This window comes from Lacerta agilis, chromosome 2 (assembly GCF_009819535.1).
Source record: "Lacerta agilis isolate rLacAgi1 chromosome 2, rLacAgi1.pri, whole genome shotgun sequence".
NCBI lineage: Eukaryota > Metazoa > Chordata > Lepidosauria > Squamata > Lacertidae > Lacerta > Lacerta agilis.
The window spans coordinates 71,763,107-71,784,630 of NC_046313.1; the positions used below are offsets into that span (position 1 = coordinate 71,763,107).

The 21,524-nt window shown below is 40.1% G+C and overlaps 1 protein-coding gene across 5 annotated transcripts in view; it reads left to right on the top strand.

Moving 5' to 3' along the window:
• Positions 1-20,287, top strand: part of NISCH (nischarin) — a 37,148-nt gene extending 16,861 nt beyond the window's left edge. The window contains exons 11-21 of one of the 5 annotated variants that reach the window (XM_033140688.1): positions 202-330; positions 1,195-1,308; positions 3,477-3,585; positions 7,122-7,240; positions 8,656-8,711; positions 9,195-10,508; positions 11,508-11,682; positions 12,619-12,772; positions 13,580-13,708; positions 14,239-14,400; positions 18,865-20,287. In XM_033140688.1, the coding sequence (XP_032996579.1) occupies positions 202-330; positions 1,195-1,308; positions 3,477-3,585; positions 7,122-7,240; positions 8,656-8,711; positions 9,195-10,508; positions 11,508-11,682; positions 12,619-12,772; positions 13,580-13,708; positions 14,239-14,400; positions 18,865-19,493 (3,090 nt within the window). In that variant the 3' untranslated portion in view covers positions 19,494-20,287. Of the gene's footprint in view, positions 1-201; positions 331-1,194; positions 1,309-3,476; positions 3,594-7,121; positions 7,241-7,591; positions 7,619-8,655; positions 8,712-9,194; positions 10,509-11,507; positions 11,683-12,618; positions 12,773-13,579; positions 13,709-14,238; positions 14,401-18,864 lie in introns of those variants that run through there. The other 4 variants (XM_033140689.1, XM_033140690.1, XM_033140691.1 and 1 more) reach the window with 4 other exon arrangements.
• Positions 20,288-21,524: the final 1,237 nt, after the last annotated feature.

Consider the following 21,524-nt stretch of genomic DNA (forward strand, 5'->3'; position numbering starts at 1 on the left):
TCCAGTCTCCCTAGCCCCTCCTAGTCATAAATCTGCACTCTTTTGGTGCAGAACCAGCAAATGTCTTCTAATTTATTATTGTCACAGAATAGGATTTTTAATAAACTGCTTTAGAATTACAATCTGCAGCCTATCACTATAAAGAGAGCAATCAGAAAATAATATATGGAAGAATTTATTTTCTATTCCTGTGCTTTTCAGATTGATGAAATAAAGAATATAGGAGGGCTTCCTTGCTTGGAAAAGGTTGTCTTATCCAACAATCCTTTGAGTATTATTCCCGATTACAGGACCAAAGTGCTAGCTCAGTTTGGGGACAGAGCCTCGGAGGTAAATGTTCTCATACTTAACATTTGATGGCATTTTGCTTTTGTATAATATACAGTGTGAAAACAGCATGTTTTTTTTGTTTTTTTTTAGAAGCAATGTGACATATGACTTGTTCTTGATAAAAAAGTAGGACCCACAATATATGAAAACTTAGTGATAGAGCCCAAGCTTTTCATGAAGGTCCTAAATTCAATCCCCAGTCTCTTCAATTAACTATACCTGGCATGTCCAATAGGTAGATCGTGATCTACCGGTAGATCACTGGACATCTGCGGTAGATCACTGGTAGATCATTGGCTCCCTCCAAAGAAGCTGAACATCTGTGTCCCCCCTAAAAAAAGCTCAACATTTTACCTCCTCCCTGTAAAAACTCAACAACTTTGACCTGAACCCCCCAAAAGGGGGTAGATCACTGCCAGTTTTTAACTCTATAAAAAAATAAAAAAAATCCTTCCAGTAGCACCTTAGAGACCAACTAAGTTAGTTATTGGTATGAGCTTTCGTGTGCATGCACAGATCTACTCTGTGAGCAGATCGCAGTCTCTTGGGAGTTGGCCACCTCTGAACTATACTATCAAGTAGCAGTGGTAGGAGAGACCTGTGTGTAAGACTTTAAAAAGGTGCTTCCACTCAGCATTGACAGTACTGGGCTAGCTATTCCAGTGTTTAATATCTGCTTTGCCAATTTTAACTAGTTCATACGATAAGCAGCAATCTTAAGTTGAGATGTCTGTCTATATGTACTTGAGTTCTAAAGGCTTTGTTTTAACTTTTGCATTGATTTAATATCGTCTGGGTAAGCTAATGGGATTCAAATTGTTTTTCTGTAGAATATTTATTATGGTTGGTCCCCTGGTTTTTCAGGTCTGTTTGGATTATATAGTGACCACTGAAAAAGAACTTGACACTGTGGAAGTGTTGAAGGCAATTCAAAAAGCAAAAGATGCAAAATGCAGAATGAACAACTCTGATAAAAAGGTGAGATGTGGATGGATAATGAAACTTGTTCAATAGGATGCTTTTAAACTTTATTTCGGAAGAAGGCAAGTTGATGTATCAAATTATGTGGAAGTGGTGGCTTGTTTGAAGACATTTCTTTGTGCACTCTACTTTCCATTTAGACCATTTCTTCTCCCTCACTTCACTGGCATTCCTTGATAGTATTTGGACATAATGCAAAATCATGGTTTAGAGTTATGAGAATGACTCCCTGAAGGCTTTTGTGTTTCCTGCCCCACTGGCACAGCTATAAGGAGATGCGAAACACTTGTAGAATGTGATCAGCATGCAATATTGCAGCTTCTAGCACAACTGGATTATAGTGGGGCTGCCCAGAATCTGATCCATGATTATGCCACTGGTGCAGAATGCCATAGCAAGTTTGCTGCATGCTATTCCTAGAAGGATGAATCATAGAACACCAGTTTTCTTGGAGCTTCACTTGCTGCCTGTATGCTACCATGTTGCTTACACTGGTGTATAAAGCTTTGATTGGCTTGGGAGCGACACACATGAAGGAGTGCCCCTGTGATCTGTACAGATGAAGGTGGTGTCAGGGTCGAGTGGGAGCCTTTCATGATAAAATCCACTTGCTAGCCGGCTTGCTTTAGAGTAGTATTTATTAAGTACATATTTACAAAGCAGAGCTCATTTCTCAAGCATCCGACCCCTCACTGTCAGTTGCCAGCACTGCCCGCTTGCGGGACGGCCCCCAACATAATAGTTTCGGCAAACCCACCCGCCTACGCTGGCTGCTCCCGTCATTTCCTCTCCCGTCATTTCCTCTCCCGTCTCTCCGCTGCTGATGGACTCCATCCGTCCCTGAGCCTCTGGACAACTGCAACATCAGGGGCTCTCTCCTCCACCCCACTGTTTCCGCTTAACCCTTTCTCCTCTCTCCTCATTCCTCCCTACTGCTTTCCACAGCCTCTTGGTCGCTCCTCCCCCTCCCTTTGCTCCCAAGAAATGAAATACAAATAAAAATTAATAAAAATATTGAACAATGGGTATTAAACATATTTCAATGGGATGTAAGTCTCTAGGGGTCTGGATGTAAAGTACACAGGTTTTTGTTAATTATCTGCTTAGTGGTAAATATTATTTTAAACTCTGTATTGATCTTCCATGTGCAGCAGGCTGTGGTCTTGGTTGTATTAGAAAACCCACATCAAACTACTCTATACTGGGGGGAAATTGTGATATTGCAAGGTCATCGTTGTCATTCTCTTCCCCCTGCCTCCTGATTTTCCATGTCCCTCCATGCAGCCACAACTGGTCTGCTTGTTATGACTGGGCTGTTGCTTATTAATATGCAGTAACCATAAAACAACAATATAGAATATACAAAGTGAATCTGCGGGTACAGGTATAAAATCATCCAGAACTTCACAGCTGCAGCAAGTTAGAATTCCTATGGATTGTACTGTTAGCACACATGGATACGTTTTTTTGTTCCTCAAGGTTGTCAAAGGTTGTGTTTTTTGGGAGTTGTGAAACTGCACATGCTTAGAGTATTGGTTGCTTATTTTTTGCATATTTGTATCTTGCTTTTCCTCCTGGGAGCTCATGGTTGTGTACATTCCCCTCCCAACCCTTTCTATCTTTGCAGTAGCCCTGTGAGGTAGGATAGGCTAAGTTTATATATGTACACACATAAGCAGCAGTTATTTTCAGTAGGTTGCATGCATGTCGTGTATATGCAGGGGGCTCAATCCACATCCAGTGCTCCATACACAGGGAATCTTGTTGGCATCCTTGAATTTCACTAGGTCTGCTTTGAGTATGAGTAACGTTGGATATTGCCCATAGGAAGAAACAGTTACTGATGGGGTTCTTCTCACTCTTGGGTTTTGCTTTTGAATTTCTTGGGAAAACATTCCTAACATTTTTTCCCTGGTACTAAAGTTAATTAGTCCATTGAAAGGTGGATAATTTACTTGTGTTCATACACCTGACTTTTTAATTTTATCTTAAGTGCTGTTAATGCAGTATTGCCAACATCCAGTAATATGGCGAAGAAGCTGTGTTTTAAAATTATCTAATTTTATCACAGCCCTACTGCTTGCCAACAAATCTGTCTTTGTTTTCATTCAAGATAGGGATGCTTTGTAGCCTTTGTTCCCAGCCCTTCATTTTTTCTTTCTCAGATCCCTGAAGATTCCAAGCTTTCTGCTGCCAGTTCAAAATCAAACTGTTCTTCTCTTTCTGTACATCCTCCCTCTCCTTCTCTGCCTCGTCCTGTCAGCTCCAGTCAAGGTAATCATGTATGTATCATGCTGCATGGCCAGGCCTTTTGGTTCTGCCTTTCTAGGCTGCATTGATATACATGAATTTGTTTACAGGGAAATGGGGTTTGGCAGCATCAGTGGAAGCACAAAGGCAAATGATCAAATACTTCTGTATGCATGGTTGGAGGCAGTATTGCATCTGAATACGAGTTACTGGAGGCCACAAGGAGAAGAGTGCTCTTGTGCTCAAGTCATGCTTGCTGATTCTCACAGACACCTGGGTTATCACTGTGAGAACAGAATGCTGGATTAGATAGGCCATTGGCCTGATCCACCAGGCTCTTTTGTGTGTTCTCATCAACCTATAAAACTCTACTGGTGGTGAAAGGGACGCAGGTGGTGCTGTGGTCTAAACCACTGAGCCTCTTGGGTTTGCTGATCGGAAGGTTGGCAGTTCAAATCCCTGCGATGGGCTGAATTCCTGTTGCTCTGTCCCAGCTCCTGCCAACCTAGAAGTTCGAAAGCATGCCCGTGCAAGTAGATAAATAGGTATCGCTGCGGCAGGAAGGTAAACGGTGTTTCCATGTGCTCTTGTTTCCGTCACAGTGTCCCGTTGTGCCAGAAGTGGTTTAGTCATGCTTGCCACAGGACCCGGAAAGCTATCTGTGGACAAACGCCAGCTCCCTCAGCCTGAAAAGCGAGATGAGCGCCACAACCCCATAGTTGCCTTTGACTGGACTTAAACGTCTAGGCGTTCTTACATTTACCTTACCTTTACCTTATGGGTGCTGAGAATGCTACATAAGCAGTAAATGAGGCATATACTTCAATTTATTTATATAGGTTATTGCAAGCAAATAAAATATAAAGTAGAAAACATTTTGCCACATTTCTTCAAACACTTAAGAAGATTGTGGTAGGAATTTGGAAATATCCAAATGTTGTATGTGCAAGTCCTTGCAATATCTTTCCTTGTTTACTATCCTCTATCAGTACAAGACATTTCCTCCAAAATTATGTGCATTTGGTTTTTTTTTAACATTGCTAGTTTTCACAAGTTCTTTTTTCAAATATCAATGTAGCCAAAATTCAAAGTCATGGACATATATATATATGCAATAGGTCATAGCTCAGTGACCTGCCTTAGCTCTGCATGCAGGAGGTCCCTGGTATCTCTAGGTGGAGCTGAGAGAGACCTCTTCATGAAAACCGGAGGCCCACTGCCTTCCACTGTTGACAGTACTCAACTTGATATCTGACTCAGTATAAGGTAGCTGCATATGTTCATGTGAAACAGGTGTTGGAGAAAACTACTGCCTGAGATCCTGGAGAACCACTATGAGATTAGACAGTAAATGCAGCTTCTCATTTATGTGGGAGTTACATTTCGAGGCTCCCAGTATGTTTCCGAGCACAGTTCAAAGTGTTGGTGCTGACCTTTAAAGCCCTAAACGGTCTCGGCCCAGTATACCTGAAGGAGTGTCTCCACCCCCAGCGTTCAGCCCGGACACTGAAATATAGCTCTGAGGGCCTTCTGGCGGTTCCCTCACTGCAAGAAGTGAAGTTACAGGGAACCAGGCAGAGTGCCTTCTTGGTAGTAGCGCCCACCCTGTGGAACGCCCTCCCATCAGATGTCAAGGAAATAAACAACTAGACTTTTAGAAGACATCTGAAGGCAGCCCTGTTTAGGGAAGTTTTTAATATTTGATGTTTTATCATTTTTTATTATTAATAATAATAATCTGTTGGGAGCTGCCCAGAGTGGCTGGGGAAACCCAGCCAGATGGGTGGGGTATAAATAAATTATTATTATTAGCGAAATCACGTATATTTGAATCACCGTTTTAAAAGCCTGCAAACACCCTGTTCCGCCCCCGCCCCATTCCACCCCTTTTGTGATGTTTTTGGGTTACTTCCAGGTTCTGCACATGTCACACACATATCGAATGTGCCTAAATCAGTCTCTGCTGGTACTGAGCTAGGTAGACAATTGTTTTACATAAGGCAGTATCGGTGCATGAGAACAGCTGTATAGACAATCATAGATTTTCCATAGAAGGGTAAAAAGTGAAGGAAATAAATTAAAACGATGACCAACAATTTTATTGTACAAAAATAAAATATTCTAATAACCTTATCTAACTTGGTAAAACCTGAACAGACATGCATGTTTGTAACAGTCTTCCAGGTTGAAACTTCCAAGGATGGACATGTGTTCTGCCATTTTATTTTCTGAAACAACTGCTGATGTTTTTTGTGACACCATCTGTTTCCATAAAGTATTAATCATATCAAGTGTTACAGGAAAACTGCCTTTTTGCAGGAAATCCAATATTTAAATATTTTTTTTACAGGAAACAGAAAAGCACAAATAATTCTTCAGCTTCCTTAGCTACTATCAGAATTCAGTAGATTGTTTTTCTTCATAATGAACAGGTAGACTGTAGGGATCTTCTGTTCAAGAAATTATCAATGTGTGATATTACACATTCAAAATTTTAAGGGGTTTGAAAACCTATTTTTTTGGTTGCAAATTAATAGGAAATACAAAAGAAATTCTGAAACTAAATTACATGACACTTCTAGACTGCTATCCTAAGCCCATTTACTAGAGAAGCAGTCTTTAGCGGGACTTTCTTCTGAGTAAACGTGCTTAGGATTATTATGTTAAGAGGAGTAAGCTACCACATCCCACTATAATAATTTGTTCTCACTTCTGAGCAGACACAGTTAGAATTGGGCTGTTAGCCTTACTTCATACCATAACCAAGGATCATTTCACATGAATGTATGCTACAATTACTATAAAAACATTGACAGCTAAAAGTATTTCCATTTGTCTTCTGATTTTAACAATTATTGTTCTCTTGAGTGCTTGAGGTTATATATAGAAGAGAGCTTCAAATAAATATATATAATACTAAGTCCAGTTAGCCTTGTTCAGTACATGAATTCCTCCCCTGAGCACACTCTCCACTCACAGCCCTCGTGGGAGTTCAGCTGGCCAGTCATGGGACAGTTGGGGGGGGGGGCAGTGATGGAAAATTCCAAACATAGGCTCACTTATGCAATAGGGAAAAGGATGAATGCAGTGGACAAATGGATGCCTCCCTAATTTTGATCTGAATGACATAAAATTATTCAAATGACTTCAAATCTGAAACAATCTGAACTGCAATCCAAGCCTTCCACACATTTCAGCAGCCCGGTTATTTCAGTGGAAGACTGCAGCTCCATTGAGATCATTTGCTTCCATCAAGCATAAATGCAGCAGCCTGGGTGGGGAGTAATAAGATTCCAAGCTTCTGATGAACCTGCGTATTCAGTCATTGTTGTTAAATTATCAGTATGTCAAATAGGTATGTTAGTTAAGTAACCTCAAGCATAGTATAAATGTTGTATAAACATTGTATAAATGTATGCTTGTATAAATGTATGCTTGAAATACAATGCATTTTCTTTCTCAAAGCATGTGAGAGTTAATACTATTTAGTATATTTCAAATCACATTTGCTTGTTTTTACATCAGTGGTGTTCAAGAACTTTTTTTTTAATCTATTCTAGAAATAACTTTTAGAAAAACAATCCTAGCCAGCAGTTTCTCATCAAGCAGTTCGACTCCTACAAGCCATACAGTTACTCAAAGATGCTCTGAAACACCAGGCCTGGGAAGCAGAAATCAGGTAATGGTTCATTTTCTGAGACAGTTTTGTCAGTGTTTGCAGTATCATAAACCAGCTAAGTGTAGCCCACTCAAACCTGAATGCCAGGTCTGAGAAAAGTGGAATAAGATTTCTGCAAGATCGCTGACTGAAAACATATTTCAAATAGCTGTCCATATGTTAGATAATATTTCTGCTTTAGTGAATTTGTAATTTGTGTGTGTGTGTGTGTGTGAGAGAGAGAGAGAGAGAGAGAGAGAGAGAGAAAGGCAGACAGACAGACAAAGTCAGAAAGAGACAGATGCAAAAAATGACATGAGGAAACTATACCATGGCTATTTTAAAAAAGCAAACAATTTTTCTTTTCCTGAGGTTTGCTTGTAAACTCCTGATACAAGGAAATCGGCTGTATTCACTGCATGACAAGAAATTCAGCAGGCATGTGTTGAACTTATAGCAAGGGTAGGGAACTATATCTGCTTGGTGGGCCAGATCCTATCTTTGCTCAACTTCCCTCATAGGCAAAGTTCAATAGGTAGCTGATGCACCCAGTTGTCAGTATCCTGGCATCACAATAACTGCAGGTTCCTAGGTGGATGATCAGCTAATTATCAGGACTTCCAAAGAGCTACCTGATGACTTGCCATGTTGCACCAAAGAACAACAAAGCCTATACATGCCATTCTGCTTTAAAGGGGGAAAACACTACTCCAGATAGCCAAGTGATGCTTATTAAAGTCATTTTAAAGTTAAACGGGTTATCTAGGGTTGCCATATTTCAAGAAGTGAAAATCCAGACACAAACAAATTGATGTATTTATAAAAAAAAATGCCAAAGAACTTGACACATTCCCCTTTCAGGGGGACACACACACAAAAAACCCCCAACAACACTGAAATCCCAGTAATGACCAGGATAATCCGAATGTATGGCAACCATATTATAATTCACAGTTCAGCTAGTTATTGAGCATATTAACCTTTGAACTATGTTAAGGTTGTTATGTGACTAGGCCCACATTTTACTAGATTATTGTGTCTCCTTTTGTATGTTTGTTTCTTCACTTTGATATTTTTTCCTGCTCTTAAAGCAATCAATGATTCAGGCTTACAATCTTAAAAACACAAAAAGAAAAGTGATTGGAAGGGACCCTACTTCTTAGTTACAAAGTTCTTGTAAGTGTTCTTTCCAGCAAGCACTGGCAAAGCAAGCTCCTTGCAGCTGCATTCAATGCGTGGGGACCATCTGATCTCCCTCTTGTCAATTACTGTCTACTTGGAAGTCAGTAGGAGCAGCCTCCCAGCCACCCTTAGTCCCCTGGCCAATGGCAAACGCAAGAATGTGCTGCCCTTCAGTTGTGCAGTACCGGGGCAAACCTGACAGATGCATCAGAGTGTGACTTACCGTATTTATTCTGATTCCCTTCTCTTTCAAGGTACCTGCTTCTCAGTTGGACTCTTCCAACAAATATGAAAATGCCCATCACATGTGGTGAGAGTGATGTTTCATTTTGATTTCCACTTCTACCTGTTGAACATTTACATGCATTCAAAACTTGTAGCTGCTAGAGATCATTGTAAAGAGAGGAGAAATAAAGTTGTGGAGACTTAAGGGGGTTCATCTGCCTGGGAGCTCCCTGTACTTCCTGTCTAAAGCAGAAGTGTGAAACAGGAAGTGTAGGAAGCAGCTCCACAAAATGCAGATGGGGCAAGTTGAGATCAGGATGGACTCTGTACACACTCGAAATGGTTTGTAAGCACCAGTGGAATGAATGCATACCTGTGGTTATGTTCAACAACCATCTACTTTTATCTCAGATGCCATTGCCTCATTACACATAATAATAACTATCAATAATAATACATATACTGTGTTTTAAATATTTTAGTAATGAAGAGACACCAGAGTGAGACTTGGAAATAGGATGATTATTTTTGAACTTGGATTAATATAGTTTTCTATTTTTTAATAAAGCTTGGGCCATTCAAAAGAAGAACCTGATGCCTTGCCTGACTCTCTTAATACTGTCATCCTGCCTTTCACCTGTATGTCGTACACTGCCACAAATCAGGATTTTGTGCAACATCTCTCTGCTTTGATAGCAGATGCTGTGGAAAGTGCACCCTCTTTCTCAGTGGAAACTCAAAATACAGGGAACCTTTTGAGTGATTCCAGAGTTGCAGATACTGAAGATGGCTATTTTGAAATGGGGCTTCATGAAGGGGACAATGTATTTGAGTTCATCCCTACATCAGATATTGTGCAAATAGCTTCTGACAGCACAAAAACAGAGCCGGATGACATAGTCAAAGTTCTCTGGAGCTTTTGTATTCAGGTTCATAAAGGACTCAAGCAGTTTGCTTCCTGTTTGGTTTTGACCAATAGTGTGGTAGCTGTATTTGAAATCCCTCAAGATCCCAAAGGAAACTGCCAGAATATTCTTTCTGCCTTGAAATTAGCACTGTGCTTTCCATATTCTGACCTTACAGAATTTGGCTTTTTAATACCAGAAATATGTTTGACACTCAAGGTAAATAATGGCGATACCTGCTTGTTTGTTGTTTCGGACTCTCAGAATCTGCAAGATTTCTATTCTTGTTTACATATGTCTTGCTCTCAGAGCTGTATGCCTGCTTTAACAAGTTCTGTACTGTACTGTGGCAAAGCAAGTTTGCAAGAATTTGTCTACCAGCTTATGGGATTCTATCACATTTCATCTGAAAACACAGAGATAAAGGGTTGTTTCCCTGCCTACCTTTTCTGCCGTAATAAAGTTGATGCTCAGAAAGTCTTGTGTCAACTAGAATCTGCCAGTGATGGCAAAACTTCCTCTAAACACGTCGGTTGTTCTGCACTTTATTCAACATTTCATAAATCTGCCGAAGAAGGCCACTACATGTTCCATCCCTGTTGGATATTTCTAACACCCCAACACCTACACATAGTTCAAGTTGACTTTAATGTACTGCCAGGAAAATACATAGACTCTGAGAACGCAAGGAGCATATTCAAGCTGAGCAGGATTCCACTAGCTTCTGTTCTCTTGCACCCTGCCAGCCATTCTATTCAGCAAGAAGGTTCATTTTCAGATGGCCATGTGCTTGAATTGCTCGTTGGCTACAGATTTGTCACAGCTGTATTTGTCCTACCTCATGAAAAATTCCATTTTCTAAGAATCTACGGTCTTCTGAGGACACTTTTACAAGACATCAAAACTATAATTACTTTCAAAGCAGAATCTGTAAGAAACCCTCTCTGGGACTCCAAGAGACATGGCCAAACTGCAAGGTGAGGATAACTGTTTTGAATGTCACTTGTCACAGCGTGGCTATAATACTAGCTGTCTCCAGAAATATAGCCATATACGTGTGTTTAAAATTGCAGTATGGGAGGATGGGAACAAACCTGTAGGCCCTTGCTTTCTGGCATATTGTTGTTTTTCGGCTGCATCCCCTTCTGCATGCCAGGGTCTGGACTTCTGCTCTTTCTACTCATGCAGGTTCTCTGTATGATTTAGACTCCTGGAAGATGAAGGTTCTAAATCACACAGGGAGCCTACTCTGGTGTGGCAGGCTCCCCAGTTCAGAACTTAACCCTCAAATGCACAGAGGGCTGCAGAGCAAATTGACAGAAATGTGATGGAGGGGACAGGGCCAACAAGTTGGTCACCTTCCTCCCTGTTGTGTGATTGTAATCACATGTGCTGAAAAAGAGCTAGTGAGATCTTGTTGGTGAAGAAGGCTTGCAGTGAACTGAGCAACGATAATTCTGTAAATTGCCAGTTTGATAACCTCTGCCTCTTGTGGTTTACAAAATGCTGCACAGTATTACAAAGGAGGTGTACATCTGGGGAACAGTTCCAATAAGTAAGACAGTTAAGATGTGTAAGGGTGTTAAAACTGCACAATTAATGTATGGTCAGTCGTACAAAAGTGCAGGAGGCAAAGGGACGGGTTTACGGGTAAGCTTGTGATTTGCTTAGTCTTTAGCAACTGCATTACACTGTTGGCTTATGTTCAGCTGTGGACACCTAGGACCCTTTAACATATACTTTTCAGCTTGGATTAAGGGTCATGATCCTGAGATCTTGATAGGAAGTATTTTAAGCAGAGGCTGGACAATCATCTTTCAGTGATTCTGTAGTTGCATCCTGCACTAAGCAGAAGATTGGAATAGTTGACCCACCAAGGTTCCTTTCTAATCTGAGTGTGTAAATTTGAATGAAATTGTGTTTCATTCATTTGGGTTTGCCTCTGACAGTGTATATTCATCTCTCTTTGTTCCCAGCTTATGCAAGCCACATTTGCCATTCTCATCTCTGTATCCATCTGAATTTCTGGTGCAGAAAATTACTGAAGAAAACCAAATACCTGTGCACCTTCCAGTCTCTTCATCGCTTCAGTATGTGGCTGGGCTAAAGGGAAAATCCATTATGGAATTTTTCCACAGCAGCATTGCTGAGGTATTGTACAATACACAGGGAAAGGACATTCCTGATGGTAGAAGTTCCAAAAGTCTAGCCCTGTTAGTCTGCTGCAAAAAAGCTAAATTGTCCTCTGGCACATTGAAAACTAACTGGTTTATGGTGGCATGAATTTCATGTGCAATATATATTCAAGATACATGTTGTCTTACATAATAGTTTTTTTCTGGGGAGGGAGAAAATGATGATAGAAATAGTGCTGATGATTTCTGATTTTACTATCATTAATATTATAAGGTCATATGACAATAGATTGGGTTTTTTATTGCTCTAAAATCAGATAGACCAGACAACAGCAAGGACAAGAAATTTATCATATTTACAAGTTGCATTTTAAAGAACTAACTCCCACAACTCAACAGTTGTAAATATAATAATAATAATAATAATAATAATAATAATAATAATAATAATAATTTGACCATTTGGGTTCACTCATCGCAGCAGCATCAAAATTGTTATTCCTCTTCCACCAATAGTGAGAGCTAAACTTTGGTACATTATGTATTAACTAATAGGCACCTCAGTTACTTTAAAAGTCTGAAAATGGAAACACTCTTGGGTCCAGTGGTAAAAACTCTGGATGTTAAAGAGTATTTCATAATACTGATGGATGCAAACCAAAGCCACAAACAATAGGAAAATGTGGATCCACAGGAATTCTTCCTCCACATGTTTCACCAGTCCTCAGTTTTTTATATCAATAGGGGAGATTTCCAGTGTCAAGCAGGCATTCCAACTCTACGGTTCTATGATTCTATCAATTTCTTCCCAAACTGAAGCTATACTCTCCAGCAATTGAATATGAACATTAAGTAAAGTGGGTTAGAAAGGACTCGCATTTTATAACTATTGACGAAGAAACTGCATTCAGACACTTAAAATAGTTGATTAATTGCATTGTCAATATTTTAGGTGGAAAACGAAGAGCTGAGGCATCTCATGTGGTCATCTGTTCTGTTTTATAAAGCTCCTGATATGGAAGCGACAGCTTGTGTTCTACTCTCAACTAAAGCTATTTACTTCTTGTTAGACGATTCCGTGACTCATTCTAAGGAACGCCACTTCGGTAAGGCAGAATATATAATCCCTGGCTTCCAATAATGTTTTCACAGAGAAGTGATTTTAGATTGGAGCAACTTCCGTGTTCCTGACCTTCATTGTATGATGAACTATTTCGACTAATGAATTAGAATGGGTGGCATCCTTTGAAAGGATCCCCTCTTCCCCAGAATAAGCTCTGTGTGTGCCATGATTTTCCACTAGTGCAAAAAAATGGCATTGGGGTTAGAAGATATGAAAATGAAATTCATTGCCTTTTTTCAATGTTATATAATTATTTAAGGCCACTCTTGGAACAGAACTGCATGCCATGAGGCAAGGAGGTTTGGGAACCCTGTGTTTTTCTTGTAACACTATTGCAGAGGGGATAAGGAGGCATTTGCAAAAGAGAACTGGCAGGTGGAAATACAGTTCTTAAGTTTGCTGAGCTGTGAATTCTCCCCGCAACCCTTCCCACAAGACTATATTCAGCTATCTCTCCTCCACCACCACCACCAGCTAGCTGCAAGGGCAAAATATAATTGGGGAGTGGTCTGCAGAGAAGAGCAGGGAGTGCATCAATGCTTGCTGCTTGTTTTATTTTCCTTTACAAATGCTATTACTCCTATTACCTCAGCAAACATGGGTAGGGAACCCATTTTTGCTAGGGCAATATGAAGTTCTACCTTTAGTAGGGGGTTATTTCTATTTTTTGTTTTAAAGAAAGTTACACTGACTAGTGAACCTTCTCTTCTGAGATCTTAAAACGACCCTTCAAACTTCTTCACATAAAATTACCAAATTTCTTAAATACTATCCATACTCAATTTAATAGATTTTTGGAGCCATGGACAATTGGACTATGAATTCAGTTCTTTCCATCTCTCTTACTGCTTGGTCCTAAAATTAAATGATCTCCACTCAGTGAACATTGGACTTTTTGATCAGTATTTTCGACTTGCTGGTAAGTAAATTTATTTTCCGTTTCCCTTTCTCTTTCCTCCTTCTGTTCCCCTCCCATCATCAAACTCAATTCATAAGTTCCTGAAAAGTACCAGTGCACTGATAGTGCCTGTAAGTTCAGTTTTTCTTAACCATTTGGTCTTACATACTGTAGTTCCAGTTTATCATAACCATTTGGTCTTATATACTCAGTTAATGAAATTTATCTATAGCGTGCCTGGCATTACTGCACATTTTCAAACACTGGCATATTTTACTGAAAATGTCTAGTTTTAGTAGAGAAATCTTGCCAGTAAAGGTGTGATTTTCAAAGAAATGTTGCAGTATTGCCTATACAGCAGGACAGTGCTCCTCAGAGGTTTGGTATTGAGTGTTTAGGAAGGAAACAGACAAACCCTGCTAATAAAAACCTAAGATTTGGCCCAGTGGACATATAGCCTATGTTAATCAGAAAGAAAGAAAGAAACCTACACAAAATGTTGCAAAATTGTAATAGGACTTGAAGCACATTTGATTCTGTCTTGTTTTCAGGGCGTTCAGCTGAACATATATTAACTTGTCTAACAAGAGACAGTTATAGCACTCATGCTTTTATTCAGCACCTTATGGCAGTGCTCTCACTACTGGCAAGGACACCATCCCCAGAGCCAGTGGACAAAGACTTCTACTCTGAATTTGGAAAGAAAAATACAGGTAAAATTGTTTGGAAACATCTTACTTAATAGGACCTATGAATATATTTTGCCAAACTGTTCTAGAGTATGCAGTATACATTAAATGAATCATAGAATCATAGAGTTGGAAGAGACCACAAGGGCCATCCAGTCCAACCCCCTGCCAAGCAGGAAACACCATCAAAGCATTCCTGACAGATGGCTGTCAATGTGTTAAGATCATTCCTTTTAAGGAGAATACAGTGTTTTTAGCACATTATTTGGCCAATAATGGAACTTGTAATTTGAGACGGAGGAGGAGACAACTCTTTATCAGTAAATTTCATAGATCTTTGTTAAAAATATATGTAAAAGGAGGCAAACCCCTACAGCTTCTGTTACAATTGTAGGCTCAGGCTTCAGTCCATGCACGGTTGTTGTTGTTGTTGTTCAGTCGTTCAGTCGTGTCCGACTCTTCGTGACCCCATGGACCAGAGCACGCCAGGCACACCTATCCTTCACTGCCTCTCGCAGTTTGGCCAAACTCATGTTAGTAGCTTCAAGAACACTGTCCAACCATCTCATCCTCTGTCGTCCCCTTCTCCTTGTGCCCTCCATCTTTCCCAACATCAGGGTCTTTTCTAGGGATTCTTCTCTTCTCATGAGGTGGCCAAAGTACTGGAGCCTCAACTTCAGGATCTGTCCTTCTAGTGAGTACTCAGGGCTGATTTCTTTGAGAATGGATAGGTTTGATCTTCTTGCAGTCCACGGGACTCTCAAGAGTCTCCTCCAGCACCATAATTCAAAAGCATCAATTCTACGGCGATCAGCCTTCTTTATGGTCCAGCTCTCACTTCCGTACATTACTACTGGGAAAACCATAGCTTTAACTATACGGACTTTTGTCGGCAAGGTGATGTCTTTGCTTTTTAAGATGCTGTCTAGGTTTGTCATTGCTTTTCTCCCAAGAAGCAGGCGTCTTCTGATTTCGTGACTGCTGTCACCATCTGCAGTGATCATGGAACCCAAGAAAGTGAAATCTCTCACTGCCTCCATTTCTTCCCCTTCTATTTGCCAGGAGGTGATGGGACCAGTGGCCATGATCTTAGTTTTTTTGATGTTGAGCTTCAGACCATATTTTGCGCTCTCTTCTTTCACCCTCATTAAAAGGTTCTTCAATTCTTCCTCACTTTCTGCCATCAAGGTAGTATCATCAGCATATCTGAGGTTGTTGATATTTTTTCCGGCAATCTTAATTCCAGTTGGGGATTCATCTAGTCCAGCCTTTCGCATGATGTATTCTGCATATAAGTTAAATAAGCAGGGAGACAATATACAGCCTTGTCGTACTCCTTTCCCAATTTTGAACCAATCAGTTGTTCCATATCCAGTTCTAACTGTAGCTTCTTGTCCCACATAGAGATTTCTCAGGAGGCAAATGAGGTGATCCGGCACTCCCATTTCTTTAAGAACTTGCCATAGTTTGCTGTGGTCGACACAGTCAAATGCTTTTGCATAATCAATGAAGCAGAAGTAGATGTTTTTCTGGAACTCTCTGGCTTTCTCCATAATCCAGCGCATGTTTGCAATTTGGTCTCTGGTTCCTCTGCCCCTTCGAAATCCAGCTTGCACTTCTGGGAGTTCTCGGTCCACATACTGCTTAAGCCTGCCTTGTAGAATTTTAAGCATAACCTTGCTAGCGTGTGAAATGAGTGCAATTGTGCGGTAGTTGGAGCATTCTTTGGCACTGCCCTTCTTTGGGATTGGGATGTAGACTGATCTTCTCCAATCCTCTGGCCACTGCTGAGTTTTCCAAACTTGCTGGCATATTGAGTGCAGCACCTTAACAGCATCCTCTTTTAAAATTTTAAATAGTTCAGCTGGAATATCATCACTTCCACTGGCCTTGTTGTTAGCAAGGCTTTCTAAGGCCCATTTGACTTCACTCTCCAGGATGTCTGGCTCAAGGTCAGCAACCACATTTCCTGGGGTGTATGAGACCTCCATATCTTTCTGGTATAATTCCTCTGTGTATTCTTGCCACCTCTTCTTGATGTCTTCTGCTTCTGTTAGGTCCTTTCCACTTTTGTCCTTGATTGTGGTAATCTTTGTACGAAATGTTCCTTTCATATCTCCAATTTTCTTGAATAAATCTCTGGTTTTTCCCATTCTGTTATTTTCCTCTATTTCTTTGCATTGCTCGTTTAGTTCATGGATCACTGCCTTGTCGTGGCGAAGGGGCTTGAATTACTCAGGCAAGCTATGGACAGGTCAAGATGGACAGGTCATAGCGGAGAGTTTGGACCAAACGTGATCCACCTGGAGAAGGAACTGGCAAGCCGCTCCAGTATCCCTGCCAAGAAAACTCCATGGACAAAGACAACAGGCCATGCACGGTTACTAGGGAGTAAGTCCCTTTGAACTCAGTGGTGCTGGCTTCCAAGTATACACATGTAGGCTGTAGTCCTGAATATGATGTGTGGCAAATGTGAAACAATTCCCACAGACAGACCCATTCTAAGCTTTCAATCTTCTGTGAAGCCATTACATTTGGTAGCTAGTGTATTCTGACATGTCTAGGCAGGTTCACATCAGGCCCGCTTTTCCTTACCTAGGGAAGTCTGGCAGCTTGTACTTTCCCAAGTTCTTGCATGCAGTTGTACCCTTCCTTTTCCCAAGAGTAGCTTGAGTGCAGTGGACTTGCAGAAGAAAGAGCTGCTGGATGCTCCTCAGTAAGTCTGGGGTGGCTTCAGATTGACACAAATTGTTTAGCCAGGGGATTGAACTCTTGGCATGCCTTCATAGCAGTAGCTTTGTCAAGCTTTCCTTCCTTTCGCAATACAGTTTTAATTTGTCCCTAATTTGACTTGGAAATCCAGACAATTGCTGCATGAAAATCTGAATTTTGAAAATCCAGTGTGACTAGTATTCAAACTATTTAGCTCTTCACTGTAAAATCCAGTTCAGAACTCAACCTCCTGCCACAAATTAAGCCATTTGTCCTGTTGGTTACATCATCCCTATTTTACACTAAATCAGAATTCAGCTGGGAATCTTTTGGGCAGTGATGCTGAAATCAGTATGGAAGTGCAGTCTAAACGGGTGTATTATTAAGCACTGATTGTCAATTTTTTCCTTTACCTGAATGAAAATAGAGTTAAAAAGAACAGAGAAGGGTGTATTATGTTAAACTACAAAAGGGTATTCCACCCATCAGTACACCATGTACATAAAATTACATCTAATGTGAGTCACTGAGAGAATGGGGGTGGGGGTAGCAAAAGCAAAATTTAAGCTCATGGTGAAGAACATTTTTACAATCCTGTTCTAAAGATTTAGGGAAATAAATTGTGATTGGGTCAGAGTCTGGAGGGTTAGAGAAGGGAAGATGCAAAAGCAGATGGAAATGAATAGCCTTAATTGTCTGAGTTTTCTTTTTCTTTTTGCTGATCATTTTGCTGTACCATTTGGATTTTCCTCTTTCTCTGTCCCTGCCATGCAAAAGGCCCAACTTATTACATACACAAAATTAACAGGATGGAAGGATTCCAGCCTTCTGACTCAGTACTTTTCTATCCCCACCTGCTGGCTGAAGTAGTACAATCCCATGACTCCTGCACCATGTGATTTTTTTTTGCATGTGTAGAGATGGTATGAATAGTGTTTCTAGGAATGCTGAACAAGTATAGAACTTAACTGAAAAGCACAAAAAATACTGGGGTAGAGGGGAGCATATGGGATTATGCTGATAACAGCATTTTAGCACTCTTCCCTACCCCCTCCTGAGTAAATTCCAATAATGAAAGAGGAAGTTGAAAAGTTAGGCCAACAAAAATGTTGACCGTCAGCAGTTAACTTCTTTCAGACAGTATTATATACAATTTATTGATACTTAGCATGAGCCGGTGTGGTGCTTTGCCAGTTTGTCTGACTAGGCCTGGGAAAATTGTGATTCAGATCCCCATTCAGCCATGAAGCTCACACTGGATGGCCTTGGACCAGTTGCTACCTTTCAGTGTGACCTCACAGACTTGCTGTGAGGATACAGTGAGCAAGGGAATAACCATGTATACTACCCTAAGCATATTGGAGAAAGGGGCAGGGACTAAACTGCAATCTTAAAAAGTGATGTAATTTTGTATGTTCAAAGTGCTTCCCATACATTATTTCAGTGATCCTTAAAATAGTACTGGCCTGTTTGATGTGATTATCATCATATTACATGTGGGGGACTGAGGCTGAGAGGGAATGACTTGCCTAAGACATCTAATGAGTGCATAGCAGAGGTGAGATTTGAATCAGTAACTTCTGGTTCACTGCTGCCTATTTTAATATTTGCCAAAGTATCCACTTAGCACTCCAAGTTTCGGTTTGAAAGCCTGCTGTTAATATTACAGATAAAAACATGCTGTGTGAGTTTTAGCCTAACTTTTTAGTTGTTTCTTTGGTAGAATTATTTTAATAAGTGCAGACTATAAATTGTGTATTTCTCCTTGCCTTGCAGGGAAAATGGAGAATTATGAACTGATTCATTCTAGTAGAGTGAAGTTCATATATCCCAATGAAGAAGAAATTGGGGACCTTGCCTTTCTAGTAGCAGAGAAAATGAACTGTGTGATTAACTTCCAGTCTCTGAATATACTTCTCTATGTGCTAGCATTTCAAGTGAATGCTACAGAAGGGACTGCTCAATCCAACAGCTCACTTCAACCCAAAACGCTGATCTTAACCAGCTCGGATATGTTTCTTTTCAATGAGGATTACATCAGTTATCCACTTCCTGAATTTGCTAAAGAACCACCAAAGAAAGACAAGTATCAACTTGCAGATGGAAGAAGGATCCGTGATTTAGACAGAGTGCTCATGGGATATCAGACATATCCGCAGGCGCTCACGTTTGTTTTTGATGACATTCAGAATCAAGATATCATGCAGAACCTGACCCTTGATCACTTTGGCAATGTTCTCAGTTTTCCTAAAGGGCAGGTCACCCAGGAAGGCAGCAGCAGTCGAGAGGTCCTGTGGTGTGTCTTCATCCCAAGTCCAGAAAGCCGTGAGAAACTAATATCTCTTCTTGCTAGGCAGTGGGAGATCTTATGTGGTCGAGAGCTACCTTTGGAGCTCACTGGGTAGTTTTATCGTTTTCAAATGTTTTAGTTACTGCAGAGTTGAGAGAGATCAGGCCTATAAGACTATGACTTATAGCACAGCATTGATTGAATTAAGCAGGGATTGGCACTTTCTTCACAGCAACATATTACATTGAAGTTTCCTGTGTGTTGCTGTTATAGTTCCTTGTGCGGTGAAGAGGTTTTAATAGTACAACCAATCTGCTAAAACATTAAAACTGGAATTTTCTAAACTATATTTTTATGTAACAGTACACATTCGGATTCCTTATTAAGCATCCCAGGCAACTGTATGGAACAAAAGGAGTCAATACTTGGCATACTTTCATTAGGACTGTTATGTTTCCACTGTGGTTTTTGTACATAAATATCAGTCTTGCTATTCTATACAAGCTATGTAAATAATGGTAACTAAAAATGCTTGAGCTATGTCAAAGTGCAATGTTCTTTGTTCAAGATGTATTTTATTGCCTATGCTGCTAACAGTTATTTAATAATCCTTATAATTTTTACATTTCATTCTTTTATGATGTGTCAAATTTAATTTTGTTTGCTAATCATGAACATGATGGAAGAATTCACCTATAACTGAAAGTTACTGTTACATCCGATGGACACTTTTAAACAGTTGTGAAAAGTTATCAGTTTCAGTTCACTATTGCAGACAAAGGTTGGCCAGGATTGACAATGATTGCCCTGTTGCCAACAAATCAAAGGATACTTGTAGTTCAGAGCACTGTGTTTTTCTGTTGCCAAGTTTCTCAATACAAATAAACCAAAATTTGTGTTTCTGACTTTGGTTTTATTTTCCATGATTTTGCTCACAGTGCATCTCAGTTGTGCATTTATCTTTCTAATAAGCCTTTAGCCCTGTGTAGGAAGCCTCAAAGGAAAAGGGAAATTTCTGAAGAGACCATCATGGCAAATAATCCAAGTCATGGGCAGTTCCTTCCAGGGGAAGCTTTCATAAAAGGGACTGAGCCTATATGATTATTTTGTCTATCTGGCATACACAATAAAAACTCATTGCAAAATGCTTGGACTTCACCAATTTGCATTCTTTCAAGATCAGAATGATTCCTTTGGTATCCACTTTTCTCTTGCATAATCTGGCAGATATACTAATTATGCCAAACATTAGAAGCATATTTCATAATGGGAAACAAGGGAAATGTTTCCTCGAGTGAAATGATAGTTCTATATAGTTGAAATGGGCAACATTAGGGACAACTAACTGCTTAAGTGTTCGTTAAACTCTCTTTTATTTTGTGTGAAGAGGAATGTAGAACTTTTCCAAAAGTAGATCTTGAAATAATGCTTACAAAAAGAATGGTTGATACCCAGTCGTAGCAACCTTGCACAACAGCCATTCCACTAACATCATTCTTAGGATAGTGCAACAGCTAAATACAAGTGTCTTGCAATTCTGAAAGGTTGGGCAACTCATGGCACAACTGCTGTTATGATTATACTCTGATAATTAAGCTTGCACACTACCACTTGTGCAATGTCAGTTCTCTAAAAGTTCTTGTGCTAACATTATTTTGGATCTCCCATAATATATTTAAATAGAATTTGGGAGTGGGGGGGGGGAACTCTTCCACTCTAGATAGCAGGAAACTGGCCAATTGTTTCTTGCACACTTGAATTCTAGGGGATGAAGTATTTCTGGCCCAGATGCAAGTTATCATAGAATTCCTTATTTTATATACTGTAATCACAAATCTCCAGACGAGGTTAGCGGCTCTTCGGCCCACAGGGAATAGAAGAATATCCATGACAGAATTCAACATCTTTAGTTCCACATATGCAGCCTTTGGGTGGCCCTGAATGAATTTACTGAAACTCAGGAACAATGGAGTACAGGGTATCAGTGAATATTGTCCATGTTAAGACAAGCCACTTGCCAGTACTGTATATAGTGTTAGTACTTTCAGTGCTTTTCAACTACTTGAAAGGATCACTTCTCCCTACAGCTTAAAAGAATGGAGAGCTGGACTTCTCTCTCAAGCACAAATCATACCCTTTTAGAGGT